Source organism: Cynocephalus volans, chromosome 10 (genome assembly GCF_027409185.1).
Source record: "Cynocephalus volans isolate mCynVol1 chromosome 10, mCynVol1.pri, whole genome shotgun sequence".
Classification (NCBI taxonomy): Eukaryota; Metazoa; Chordata; class Mammalia; order Dermoptera; family Cynocephalidae; genus Cynocephalus; species Cynocephalus volans.
Window position 1 is genome coordinate 114,469,802 of NC_084469.1, and position 13,440 is coordinate 114,483,241.

At 49.6% G+C, this 13,440-nt stretch overlaps 1 protein-coding gene across 4 annotated transcripts in view; it reads left to right on the forward strand.

Annotated features, from left to right (window-relative positions):
- The window catches only part of FBXO31 (F-box protein 31), a 50,808-nt gene that overhangs the window by 18,437 nt on the left and 18,931 nt on the right, over nt 1-13,440 (forward strand). For 2 of the 4 annotated variants that reach the window (XM_063109608.1, XM_063109611.1), the window contains exons 3-4: nt 346-432; nt 10,690-10,766. In XM_063109608.1, coding sequence (XP_062965678.1) covers nt 346-432; nt 10,690-10,766 — 164 coding nt within the window. The remainder of the gene's footprint in view (nt 1-345; nt 433-10,689; nt 10,767-13,440) is intronic. The other 2 variants (XM_063109609.1, XM_063109610.1) reach the window with 1 other exon arrangement.

The following is a 13,440-nucleotide window of genomic DNA, read 5'->3' on the forward strand; positions in this document are numbered from 1 at the left end:
CCCGATCCCCATCAGCCACGCACCTGCTCTCTCCCCTCCTGAGCCCCACCGAGCTGTGGCTTGGGCCGTGCTACGCATGTGCTGGCAGCTGGCTGAGGGAGCAGTGGGAACATGCCTGCTGCCATGCGCTTCTGCAGGGAAAACCCAAGCAAAAAGGAAAAAAAAGTTCTTTCCAGCCAGGTTTGTCTGCTTTGGAAGGAGCTCGCCTCCCAATGTCTTGGATGGTTGTGCAGATGTAAAGGAATCGTATCATGTTGGTGAGGAAGAGGGTGTGTGTCGTTTGCTCTTTCTACAGTTGTGACAAGTGGAACCATCTTTAGCCCTTTCCCCGCTGTTTCTGTTCAGGTATAAACCCTCGTGTGAAGTCGGGACGTTTTATGAAAATTCTTCCCGATTACGAGCACATGGAGTACAGAGATGTTTACACCTGCCGTACGTACCTCCTGTGGCTTCCGCTTCTGTGCAGCGAGCACGGCAGAGAGGCTGCATGGAAAGGGACTCTAATCCACACACGGGACTGCTTTATCCCGAGAGCGAGCGCACCTCTTGGCTTGCTGCTGCCTTTCCACATTGCTGCGGTGTTGCTCTGTGGCTGGGCTCTGGCAGGGATCACATCTGAGCGGCATGCCCTGGGCAGCTGTACATACGGGTCGGGTTTGCACAGCAGATTTTGGGTTTTTGTATAGTACCAGTAGAGATCACCCTGTTGAAGCATGTTTTAGCATTTATTGTTTATTGAGGAAGTTACTGCAAAAATTCATGCAGAGGCAGAGAGGAGCCTTAAAACTTTTCTGTTTTAACATGAAATGCAGTAGTTGACTTCTAAGCTTTATTAGTTGATCTCATTTTAATAGCATATATAAATTTAGAAAAGCAGGTGCATGTATACCCACAATAGACAAATGTAGGTAGCAACAGTTGATTCTTTTTTTTTTTTTTTTTTTTCTTGACCGGTAAGGGGATCTTAACCCTTGACTTGGTGTTGTCAGCACCATGCTCAGCCAGTGAGCGAACCGGCCTTCCGTATATGGGATCCGAACCCGGGGCCTTGGTGTTATCAGCACCGCACTCTCCCGAGTGAGCCACGGGCCGGCCCCGCAACAGTTGATTCTTTAGAACTAAATTTCTCTTTTAATTGAGCTCTAGAAATTTTTCTAAGCCATGGTTATAGGTAATTAATGCTATCTCCACTTTTTATTAGTTCAAAGTAGTTGAGTGGAGATAGAGAGAGTGAATTTTAGTTATCAAGAAAGAGATTTAAAATATTTGATTGCACTAAAATCCATGTAGAAGTTTCTAGAAGGACATGGAACTGCTCCTGTTCATTGTTCCATGAAAGTTTCAGTGTTGCCTGTTTGGAGTGGACCCACCTCTAAGTTTTATAAATGCACAATTTCTAAGAAAACCACCTGGGAACAGAAAGAATAAGGATAGTTTCTGGAATTTTTCCTTAAGTCCTGTCAAACTCTGGATGAATAACTGTGTAGTCTAATAATTGGGTCCCATTTTACTCAGGGGAGAATCCTGAAGTTAGTACAGAGACGTTTGGATGTGTTTAGCATGCTTTTGCTTGGTGTCTGAGCACTTCACGCAACTAGTAACAAAACCTACTTTGTATGAATAGGTGCAGGGGTGAGCTATTTAGCTGAGTGAAGATTGATGACAAGGAACATGGCAGGAGTCTATTAGCAGGGAATAAGGAGCTGGGAAGGGCTGAGATTGGATGGGAAGGGAGGGCAAAGTTTGAAGATGTTAATGCTGTTCTTTTCCAAACCTGGGAAATGGCCTCCAGAACATTTTGTATGGACTGATGAGTCCTCCCTGCCTTGCAGTCAGTGAGCAAAGCTTCCTGCTCCAGCCCCACAGAAGAGAACAGTTGGCTCCGCTGTGCTGTGCTGTGCTGTGCTGATGGGGACCAGCCTGGGGTGGGCTTTTAAACACAAACACTGAGAAGTTTATTATGTCACATCTCTGTCCTGGCTTCTCCTTGAACGACAGTCTGTCTGGAATGTACACTGTGGAGCTAGAATGGAATTCTGACCAACCTCTGGGGAGTCTCAGCAGCTGGGACATAGGAGGTCCCCAGAGTGGTGTTGGGGAAGTGTTCTTTTGTTCCCGAGGCAGGTGGGGGAGCAGCTCTGTGCAGCTCACGAGGACAAGCCATGAGTGTGGACTTCTCATCATGCTCCTGAGATGACTTCCTGAGCAGCTGGACTTTTTGGCCTCGTGTTGTGATACCCCAAGTTGCTTATAGCTGGCAGCTTTATTGTAGGCTTGTTCCAACTGTAGTGCTGCTACAGACCCTTTAAGGTTTGAGTATAGTTATAGAAATACAAGTCGTTGTGGAAAACTTGGAGAATTGAGAAAATGTAATGGGAAGTCAGCAGTTAAATGTGGGTTGCACTTCGCTGTGGAGATGTGCAAACAGTGATTGGTCTGTTAACCGGAATATCAGGAAAAGGGTTCACATGCGTGAAAAAAGAAAACCAGTTTCAACAACCTCAGTTTAATTAAATTTGTTGTCACATCAGCCAGACCTTTCAGAAAGATCTGTGATGATCAGCTTATGAATATTTGGGACCTTGCACTGTTTGTGTTTTTGTATCCACATGGGCCATTCCTTGAGCTGAGACCTGCTTGTTCCTGGTTGTCTTGCCATCCTCTGGACCCTGTGCACCAGAGAGGACATGGAGATGCCGCACGTGGAGGGATATTGAGCCAACATCCTTGATTGAGTGCGAGTCTCTCTCCTCAACAGGAGCAAGTCAGTGCAGCAGAAGGACTCTAGCTCGGCTGAGTAGTTTTGGGAGCTCAGATTAGCTACTTTTGGGTACCTTTTTGCTTATTTTTCCTCCTGGCTGCATGTTTTTCCTGATATTCTGGATAATTAGCAGCTGAGGGCATCTGGAGACTTACAGAAATGTATTGTCCTCATGATGGATCTAACAAATGTACTTGTGTGCAAATTGACAGACTGTCAAAGCATATTTTGAACTTAAAAGGAACCTTATTTAACCACAGGACTCCAAGTCTTTTTTTTTTTTTTAAAGATGATCAGGAAGGGGATCTTAACCCTTGACTTGGTGTTGTCAGCACCATGCTCTCTGAAGTGAGCTAACTGGCCATCCCTACATAGGGATCCGAACCCGCGGCCTTGGTGTTATCAGCACCACACTCTCCCTAGTGAGTCGTGGGCTGGCCCTAGGACTCTAGGTCTTGACGGCCCTACTCTAGATTACTCTGAGTAGATGCAAGAAATCTGTGTGTAGCCTTGCCCATCACGTGGTGAGGAGACAGGAAGACCACTTTTAACCCCAGGGCCACGAATGACACGAGGCATTTAGCTGCACAGAGTAGAGTAGGGAAGGCCCCCTTGCTGAGCTCCAGTCTGCCATGTGGAGCCCATAACAAACTGGGGAGGAGGGAAGATCATTGGGAATTTTTGACCTAGAAGAAGATCCTGCAACACCAATAAATTATCAGAAAGTTTATTTGAGCCAATATGAGGACTACAGCCTGGGAAGACATAGATTCAAGAGGCCATGCATTTTGATCTGCAGGCTGGGTTTCATTATTTGTACAATCACAGAGAGAAGAAATGCAGCCCCTTAATCAGTGCATCAGCTTTTCTGTTGGTTACAGGCCTCATGTGGGCCAGTGACTGCTTCTCGGTAGCATCCTTGGTACAGATGCATGCATAAGGGCCACAGGGTACATTTGCAGCAATCCTACATCAGTGCAACTTCTTTAGGCATTGGTAAGTCTGGTTTTAGGTTAAAAAAGTCTCATAACAGTTCCAGAATGTGTGGACTTGGCTGTTGCCCATTCCAGATTCTCCAAGGCTGCTAGAAGTCCCTGACTTCAGTCAGAACAGCTCTCTGGTTTATAAGAAGATTAAAAGTAGAAAGGAGTGCCTACGAAGGGCAGCGAGGGCATCAGTGGAAATGCAAGGCCCTGGCAGAGTACCTGCTGAATTGTTGTCTCTGTGATGTGTCCTCATTTCCAACAGCCACCAGCAAGTGCCAGCAGATGCCATCAGTTGCACTTGCAATTTTCTTTTGGACAAGAGTGAAGGGTAGGACCACTCCATTGCCCTGAAACCTTGGTTCTGCAGAGACAGACCTGATGATTTAAAAAAGCTTTTCTAATCCTGCCCGAGTGGCGGCTGGTGTTTGGGTGTGGTTGGGCAATGTCATCAGGGGCTGGACAGTAAGGTGGCTCATGCTGCACTAGTCCTCCTGCTTTTGGGTTCTGCCCAATGTGGCAGAGTTTCACACTTATTTTATTTTATTTTTTTTTAAAAGATGACCGGTAAGGGGATCTTAACCCTTGACTTTGTGTTGTCAGCCCCACTCTCTCCCAAGTGAGCCACGGGCCGGCCCCACACACTTTGTTTATTAAGTGACCCTTCCTGCTGCCAGACAGGAACTAGCTGGCAGGGCTGGGACAAAGTACTTTCCTGCTAGCTCTTGAGAGGTCCCTGAGCCATTCCAGATGATTTCTCCATTTTGGGGGTGGGCTTTGCCTAGAGCTGGGAATGGATTTCTGACCAAATCCACAGCGACCTGTTCTAGGCAACCTGGAGATCAGTTGTGGGAAGTCTTTGAGCCACCTCACTGGGCAGAACAAGAACCGCGCTGCAGGTGTAGTGTCCTGCCACGTGCACCAAGGTGCTAGCGCTTTCGCTATCACGGGCTGACTTAAAGTGTCAAGTAGTCAGATTCCCTCAGCCAGGGACCGTGATGATGGTCTTTGATAGTTTTCTAAGACTTGGCCCTTTGAGCACAATGCAGTGCCTAAAAGGTCCGAGACAGTCTCCTTGGCAGCTCAGGTCCAAAGCGTGTGTGTCTGCCCCTAGGCCAGCGGCATTGTCACTTACCCCGTTCCACCCTCCCGATTGTGGGTGGTTGTTTGGAAACAACATGGGGAGGGGCCATTTCTTTAGCTGGGGGTCATCCTGCAGGTGAGAAGCACTGGGATGTGGGGAGCGCCCTGGACCAAGCTGCTGCGGATTCTGCCCATGCCAGCCACGGACCTGGGTCCTTTCTCTCAGCCAGCTCTTCCTCTGCCTGGACGAGGTCAGGGCGCAGATCCGGCGAGGGCACACGGGAGGGTGCTAGAAGATGTGCACCTTGTACCTTTGGCTGGAGAGCCAGCCTCCCCAGCCGGAGGATGGAGGTCGCGGCCGCCCCCTGCCATTGACGGTCCAGAACCTTCACAGGACTCCATCCAGGGGACGTGCGTCTGTCTGAGTGCATCTGTGGTTGTGGAGCCCTCAGATACCCTGGTCCCGTGCACCCCATGTTCAGCCCCTGCAGTCACATGAGGCTGCAGACCAGGTCCACATGAACCAGAGAGAGCCGGGCTGAGGACGCCCAGCTGAGCGCTCAGAAGATGTTGCCTACATGGTTACCCTGCTCCTATTCATCCTCTGTTCTCTCGGTAAAGCTAACAGATCTTTGTTTAGGAGCTGTTTGGCTTTTTCTGCATTTACTAAAATATTTTCTTCTAAATTGGAGCCCCCAGTCTGCCAATATGTACCATTTTTCTCTCTCTCTTTTTTTTTTTTTTTTGACCGGTAAGGGGATCGCAACCCCCAGCAAGGTGTTGTCTGCCCCACGCTCAGCCAGTGAGCGCACTGGCCATCCCTATATAGGATCTGAACCCGTGGCTTCGACACTACCAGTGCCGCACTCTCCTGAGTGAGCCATGGGGCTGGCCCCCATTTCTCTTTCTTAATCTTAATGCTGTTAAGCTGTTCTTGCCGTTTGGAGCATTTGGAGCACACCGGCTGCCTTGCAGTGTGATGTGAACACTGTGCAGGCAGGGACTGGGCGAAGAGGAGGACCTCACTTCCTGTCTGGACAGATGCAGCCATCAGCGTGTAGAGATATATGCTGGTCTTTGAATGAAGCCACTGGGTCCCTCAGATTCCATCCCAGCAATGTGACAGATAAGAGCCACAGAGATGGGTCATACATAGTGGAGTCTGTTTGCTTGCTGGACCGCTGGATATCACAGCTGCTTGGGGGGCCCTGGAGGGGTGTTATTTTAAAAACTCAAACAACTGCAGGGGTGGTATGGTTGGGCTGCCCAGATCCTGCCAAGTCAGGGTTCCTGGCCTGCTGCACAAAGCCAGAACATACGTTCTGCACTTTTTAAAATACATGAAACACCACCAGTTCATCCTAGCGCTCACTCAGATGCTACCAACAATGTCCCCTAAGCATATTGGACATGTTTCTCAGACATGTAGAATTCCTGTGCAGGCTGTCCAGTCCTCTGGAATTGGAGAATACGTGTGGAGTGCAAGTGAAGGAGAAATCCAGCGTGTGGCCCTGGGAGTTGCAGGATGTCTCCTGAAGACCTTACCTCCTGACCCTAGAGCCTGGGATACGTGACCTCACGGGCTGTATGCGTTTCCTGGGGCTGCCATAACAAATTAACACAAATGTGTTCCCTGCATTGGCCAGCTGCCAAAAACCAAACAAAAGACAAAAAAGAAACTGACGTTCATTCACAAATTAACACAAATGTGGGTGGCTTAAAACCACAGAAATCTGTTCTCTCACAGTTCTGGAGGTCAGAGGTCCAAGATCAAGGGCCGCGTTCCTTCCGAAGACTCTAGGGGAGGCTCCTTTCTGCCTCTTCCAGCTGCTGGTGGCTCTGAGGTCCCTGGTGTGTGGCTTCTTCACTGCAGTCTCTTCCTCCATCTCAAGTGGCCTACCTCTGTGGTTTTATGACTTCCCTAAACTTGATTACATCTGCAAAGCCCTATTTCCAGATAAAGTCACATTCTGAATTCTAGGTGGACCTGAGTTTTGGGGGACACCATTAAACTCACTACATATGGTAAAAGGGTCTTTGCAGGTATGATTCAGTTAAGGATCTTGAGGTGGGAGATTATCCTGGATTATCTTCGTGGGCCCGGTGTAACCACGGGGGTCCTCATAAGAGAGAGGCAGGAGGTCAGAGTCAGATGTGGCAATAGGAGTGGGAGTTGGCATCGGAGACTGGAGAACGGTGTGCTGCTGGCTCCAAGGGTGGAGGAGGGGCCACGAGCCAAGGAGTGCGGCAGACTCTAGAAGCTGGAAAAGACCGGGACACGGATTCTCCCCCAAAGCTTCCGAAGAAGCCAACCCTGCCCACGCCTTGGCTTATAGCCTGGTGAGACTTCTCACCTGCAGAACCATAAGCCAGTAAATGTGTGGGAATTTGTTTACAGCAGCAATAGAGAGCTAATACAGTTGCCTAAGTGAAAGATAGGTAATAGTGGGTAATATATGTGCTCTTTCATAGACTCACTGAGACATTACAGGTCAGCACATTTAATTTAGGATCATCCAGAAGCAAGGTCTCCATCCCTACCATTGTCACTAGAGCACAGAACCCACCTGTGGGGGAGGGGGGCGCTGAGGTAAGTTGTCCCCTTCTGCCTTATTTGGAGAACTTTAGGTCATGGTAACCTGTGCCAGAACGGATATGTGTGCCCAGATCTGTGTGTCTGGTCAGTGCATGGTTTCTTAACGTCTCCATTTTTTCAGCCATAAATGATGACAAAATCTGTTTCTCCTTTTTTTTTTTTTTTTTTTAATGCTCTTGACCAATTTTTCTCCTTCCTTGTCCCACGGGCCCTTGATATTTTATGTGGGTTGATAAAGTGGCAGCTGTCCCAAGTGAGGCCTGGGAGTGGCCTGGGGCAGGGGCACATCCTCCGTCTTCCACTGCTTCTGACTGAGATGCAGGGAGCGCCAAGCCCTTTGATATGTGGAAGCGCAGTGAACACTGTCCTGAGTCCTTATGTTTGGGGAAGTAGACGGCTGGCTCACCTGTTCATGGAATCGGCAAGTCTTCACGGTTTTCAGAGGTCAAGTTCACACTCACATGTTTCTAGCTCTGCCCTCAGCATGTGAATGGCAGCCTAATTCTAATTTAAGTCTATGCATTCATTTCTCTTAACTGAATATTTTGCTTTTGTGAGAGCCTTGCTTTTTAAGGATTCATCTCTGGTATGTTTTAACTTTCTAAAGTGTCTAAGACACAGGCTTTGCCTCTGCATCAGGAGACTGCATGCCTCCTCTGGTCAGCATGCGCACCCCCGCTCTGGGGGTGGCTTTGGGGGTGGCTTGGGCTACCTGAGCCAACACTGTGTCAGCGGAGCCCTTGCTTCCGAAGTACAATGAAGAGGATGTAACCAGTTCTTTTCACAGACATGCAGAGCTTAAAAAACCAGGGAGAACTTTCACTTCGAAACAGGCATCTTGTGGTGGCTGTATTTTTATTTCAGAGATGCTGCTTTTCAGCAAAACAGGGAACTCCCCTTCTGTAATTGCCAGGAGTCTAGCATGTTCTTTGAATATGGGCTTTGAGGTGGGATGGGCTGATTTTTTGTAAAGAAACAGACATTGCTAGCAGTTGAGTTGGGAGGGAAGGGGAGAGGGTTATGTTGAATAATGTTATTTATTTTTTCCAATGTCTTATTATGAAAACTTGAAAACATGCAGAAAAGTTGAAAGAATTGTACAGAGAATACTCATTTCCATCTCCTGGATTCCATCTCCTTGATTGTCACCCAGCTGTTCATCTGTCCTCCTGTCCATCCCTCCCTTCCTTCATCCACTGACTCTTTTTTGATGCATTTCAAAGTAAGTTGCACATGTCACTGTATTTCACCCCTAAACACTTCAGTGTGCATTTCACTATCTGGAGTTCGATATTTATTTACAGTTCCTGATCCTGCTTACTATCACTTATTTAACAAACACAGACCTGTTGAGGTATGACCATAAAATAACGAGACTGGCCTTGTCATGTGTGTCTTGTACACAGACTCAGAGAATTGTTCTAAAAGGGGAGTTCCATGCACGGGATGAGTAGCAGGCATCCAACAAATAGCCAACGCTCATGTAGAAACCTCCTGAACCCTGAGGAAGTGTTGGTGGTTCTCCTGCCAGCTGCTGCACACTACAGAGGCTCAGGGTGTTTCTTAGTCCCTGTGCCCCAGACCAACGTGGTGACCTCCTAGCTGCTGCCCTGTCCCCAGGCTCTTGGCCCTGCCTGATGGATCTTGCTGCCTGCACTTGGGTGCAGTCACGCAGCCCCAGTGCTCAGACACCACCTGTGGCTCCCACTGCCTGCAGAGACCCGGCAGTCAGGGCCCCCATGACCCGGTTTTGTTCTTCTGGTAGCTTGCTCCTTCGTTTGTTCATTCACTCACTCCGCGAGCACATATGCAAAGACAGTAACGTGAAGGACACAGCATCTCTGTGTAGGGGATTGACTGGTGAGCTGTGGGTTCCTTTCTTATAAATTGTCTTCAATGAATATGTATGTGCTGCTTTTGAAATAAGAGGAGGGAGAAATGTACTTTACAGAAAGAGAGATGACCCAGCGTAAGTTTTAACCTGCAGTCCAGTGACATTTTGTCCTGTGCCCTCGCCTGTTAAACCCTCCTTCACTTCCTCACTCATGTGAGCTGCTGCTGGGTCTTCCCTGGGTGTTTTCTCTTGTTAATCTCTCATTCTGTTCTTGTTTTGATTACTTTAGTTAGAACAGTGCATTTTAATAGGATCAGTCTTTTAAATTTCTAGTATTCTTGGCCTTTTTCACCTGTTTATTCTTCATGTGACCTTTGGAATTGTTTTGTTGTGTTATGTTATTTTTTTTGTTTGTTTTTGCTTTTCTGTGGCTGGCCACGGGAATCGAACACTGGACCTTGTTACGTTGTATTTTAAAAAAGCCTTTGGTTTGGGGCTGGCCCTTGGCTCACTCGGGAGAGTGCAGTGCTGATAACACCAAGGCCATGGGTTCGGATCCTATATAGGGATGCCCGGTTTGCTCACTGGCTGAGCGTGGTGCTGACAACACCAAGCCAAGGGTTGAGATCCCCTTACCGGTCATCTTTAAAAAAAAAAAAAAATCATTTTTGGGAACTTATGTGTTTACAGTATGTTCTTCCCATGCAACAACATTGTGTGTGTCTGTCTTTATTGAAGCCTATTTTTAATGTAAGTGGATTTAATTTGCTTTTTGCTATTGAGACTGGGGTCTGCTATTTTCTTCTGAGTTACTGATGCTGGTTTTTGTGTGTGTTCCCTCGTTACCCACCTTGCTGAGTCCTCTCGGTGGTTCTGCTGGAGGTTCAGGGATTCTCCAGCTTAACAGGCATCCTCAGCAGACCCCTCAGGTGCCTGGAAATCCTCTGCCCCTGACATCCTGGGTGAGCTCAGGCTCCCCTCGCACAGGCAGCCCCAGGTCTAAGGGTACCCAGCAGCATCTTTGCACTTTCTGCCCCTCTGTTGGAGGCACTGGAGATCCGTGCAGGGCCACAGTGCGAGGCAGTGACAGCCCCGCTTGGCTGCCTGCACCGTTCCCTCGACCAAGAGGAGGCATTTGCAGAATGCCCGTCATGTTGCTTCTCCTCCTGCTGGGTCTCTGCTCCCTACCCCTTACCCCTTCTTCCTGGGACCACCCCCCAAATCAGCTCCTGCATCAGGGAACCCCACCCAGGCAGGGTAGTTACCATGCGTTACCTCTAACCCAGAGTGGGCCTAGAAGGGAGGTGGCCGGCACACGTTTGTGAAAAGGCTCTCACAGGCTTCGTCAGTGGTTTCTTTGCGATTCTTTCCCCGCTCTTGTGCCTGTAGCGCGCTGGCCCTAATGTGAAGGCTGTCATCATCTCTTCCGCAGTGCTTCACCGATACCGACACATTCTGGGGCTGTGGCAGCCGGACATCGGGCCATATGGAGGACTGCTGAACGTGGTGGTGAGTCTGAGCATGGCAGGCCCTGCCCGGGGCGAATGTGGAGGTGGTTGAGGAGAGCTCTCTTGAGATAATGGCTCAGGAGCCAGATCTTACTTTCCAAATGAGCAAAGATTTGTTTTAAGTAGCTCTGTGGCCTGCTTGCCGTGCCCTTGGACACCGAGGCCCTCACAGCCACGCCCATGGAACACTTGAGTGTTGGGCTGTGCAGGCATTGGCTGCTCTAAGTCAGGGGCCGGCAAATTGAAGAAAATGAAGAATATGAATGGCAGCCACACAGGGCCCCAGACCCTAAAACACTCATCCCCGCTCCAGCCCCTGTCGGGGTGGCACAGGTATGTTGGCATCGCAGCAGGTCCCTGCTCTATGCTCCTGACATGCCCTGGCTGTGGCCCGCTGCCTACACATATTGAGTGCCTGCTGTGTACAGGGTCTGTGAATAAGACATGATCCAGCTGCTAGATAGGCACTTTCGGGGCACAGCATCACCACAAGTTATAGTAGATGTAGCAGCTCTGGGACCAGGCTATGGCTGGCCACACAGAAAACCTCAGAACAAGCCCAGAAAGTTGATTGTCAGGCTCTGCTTTTAAATGTTTTCTCCTAGAAAACAAGGGAAACATTTTGTAGCCACCATACGAATACTAGGCAGGCCAGGACTGTCGATGGTAAGACCAGGGAAACGGTGTTTCCACGGCCTCAGAGCATCTCCCTACAGAGTGCTTGCCCAGTTCTGTGTGGGTCTCCTGGGCAACCAAAACAAAGCACCACAAACGGGGGGGCTTAAAGCAATAGAAGCATGTTCTCCCACAGCCTGGAGGCCAGAAGTCCAAAGTTCAGGTGCGGGCAGGGCTGCACTCTCTCCTGCCTCCAGCTACTGGTGGCTCCAGGTGTCCTTGGCTGGTGGCTGTGTCCCTGCAAGCCCTGCCTCCATCTTAACATGGCTTTCTCTGTGTGTCTCAGATCTCCCTCTGCCTCACACTTATGAGAATACATGTGATTGCACTTAGGGCCCACTTCGGTAATCAGAATGATCTCCTCATCTCAATGTCTGTTTTTGCGATATAAGGTAAAAACATTCACAGGTTCCTCGGATTAGGATGTAGACATCTTTTTGGCCATTATTCATCTGATGACAGTCACAAGGAGAAAAAGGTGCCTTTATGGGGAGAGATCTAGCGACACCACCCTCCAGGCGCAGTGCTGGGCTGCTGTGCCTCCTGGCTTCTGTGGCTTCCTGCTCACCTGGCTTGCACCTCATTGAGGAGCCGATCACACAGCTCCAGGGGCAGGCCACGGTCATGCCCACAGCTCCACCGTATTAATTCACACAAGGCAAGGGAGGCTGAAGAACTCGTTCAGGGTAGAAGACTCTAGAGACGTGGTAACTCGGTGTGTTCCTGAGGTGACCAGAACTGGAGACAGAATGGCCTGTGTTGAGAGAGGGGACAGCCTGGAAGCATGAGCATGGGCACCCGGGGCTAGGGACGCTGCACCTTGCCTTCAGGGGGCTGCAACTCTGCCTCTGTGAGGAGGTCCCCAGCTCAGCTGTTTCTCAAGCCCTGGTCTACCAGCACTGCGAGACAACAACCCCATGTCGTCTCCAACCGCCGTGTCTCTCTGCTGCTGGTGCTCTGCCATCTTCCTGCCTCCTCGCATGCCTCTTGCTCCCGCTCAGGTGGACGTGGTGACTGTTAGTCCTTGATGCTGGGCTGTCTCCCGTGGACATGTTGGGCTCTGTGGGGCTGGAGTTGGCTGAGGTTCAGGCGCTCTCTTAGAGGTGTGGTGTTAGCTTTGTATGGCAGGTTGAGTGGCTTTTCTGTGGTGTTGGATTCATGTGGTGGCTTGAGTGGCCCTTCTATGGTGTTGGTTTCGCATAGCAGGTTGGGATTGGCCTTTCTGTGGTGTTAGCTTCATGTGGCAGATGGAGTGGCCTTTCTGAGGCATTGGCTTCCCATGGAGGGTTGGGAGTGGACTCTCTTCTGGGCTAGGTTAGCCTCATTTCTAAGCCTGACCCTGGGCTCTCCACTGAGGCCCCAGGTGAGCTCTGGATCTTCCAGCTCACAGCCAACCTCCTGGGTTCATGTGGCACGTGTCGGTGTGTCTTTGTCTTCAGCAAAACCCAGGGGCCCTGGATGGATTCTGAAGCCCTCTCTGCCTGTTCCCTCTTTCTGAGTCCCTGCCCCACACTTTCCAGCCACGTCCACCACCTGGAGCTCTGATGTCTGCCCCCTCGAGCTGGAGGACTGCTGCGTTCCACTCTGGGCCTCCTCTGAGCTCCGTGGAGGGAAAGTTCCAGGCGGATGGCCAGGGTGAAGGCAGGGGCACCTCCCTGCTCCCCCTTCTCTTGGGGTCATGGTCCTGAGCTGCCTGTTGCCTGGCTTCTGAGAACAGATGTTTCATATTTCTGTTGTGTGCTTTTTCTTAGCTAGAGGTGTAAGTCTGGCTTTGTTTTTTCTTTTTTAATAAATTCTACTTTTCTTGTGACGTTTTCCTTCTCATTGACAAATTTCTTTATTATATTAGTCAAAGTTTCTTTTGTCAGTGACCTCTGGGTCAGTTTATAGGTTCTCCTTTTTCTCCTGATTTCCAGGCATGTCTGCATGTTCTGGCCACTTTGTCTGAGTGCTGACATGGTGTGCAGAGTCTCCCCAAGAAGGGCCTCTGGCCTCTGGTG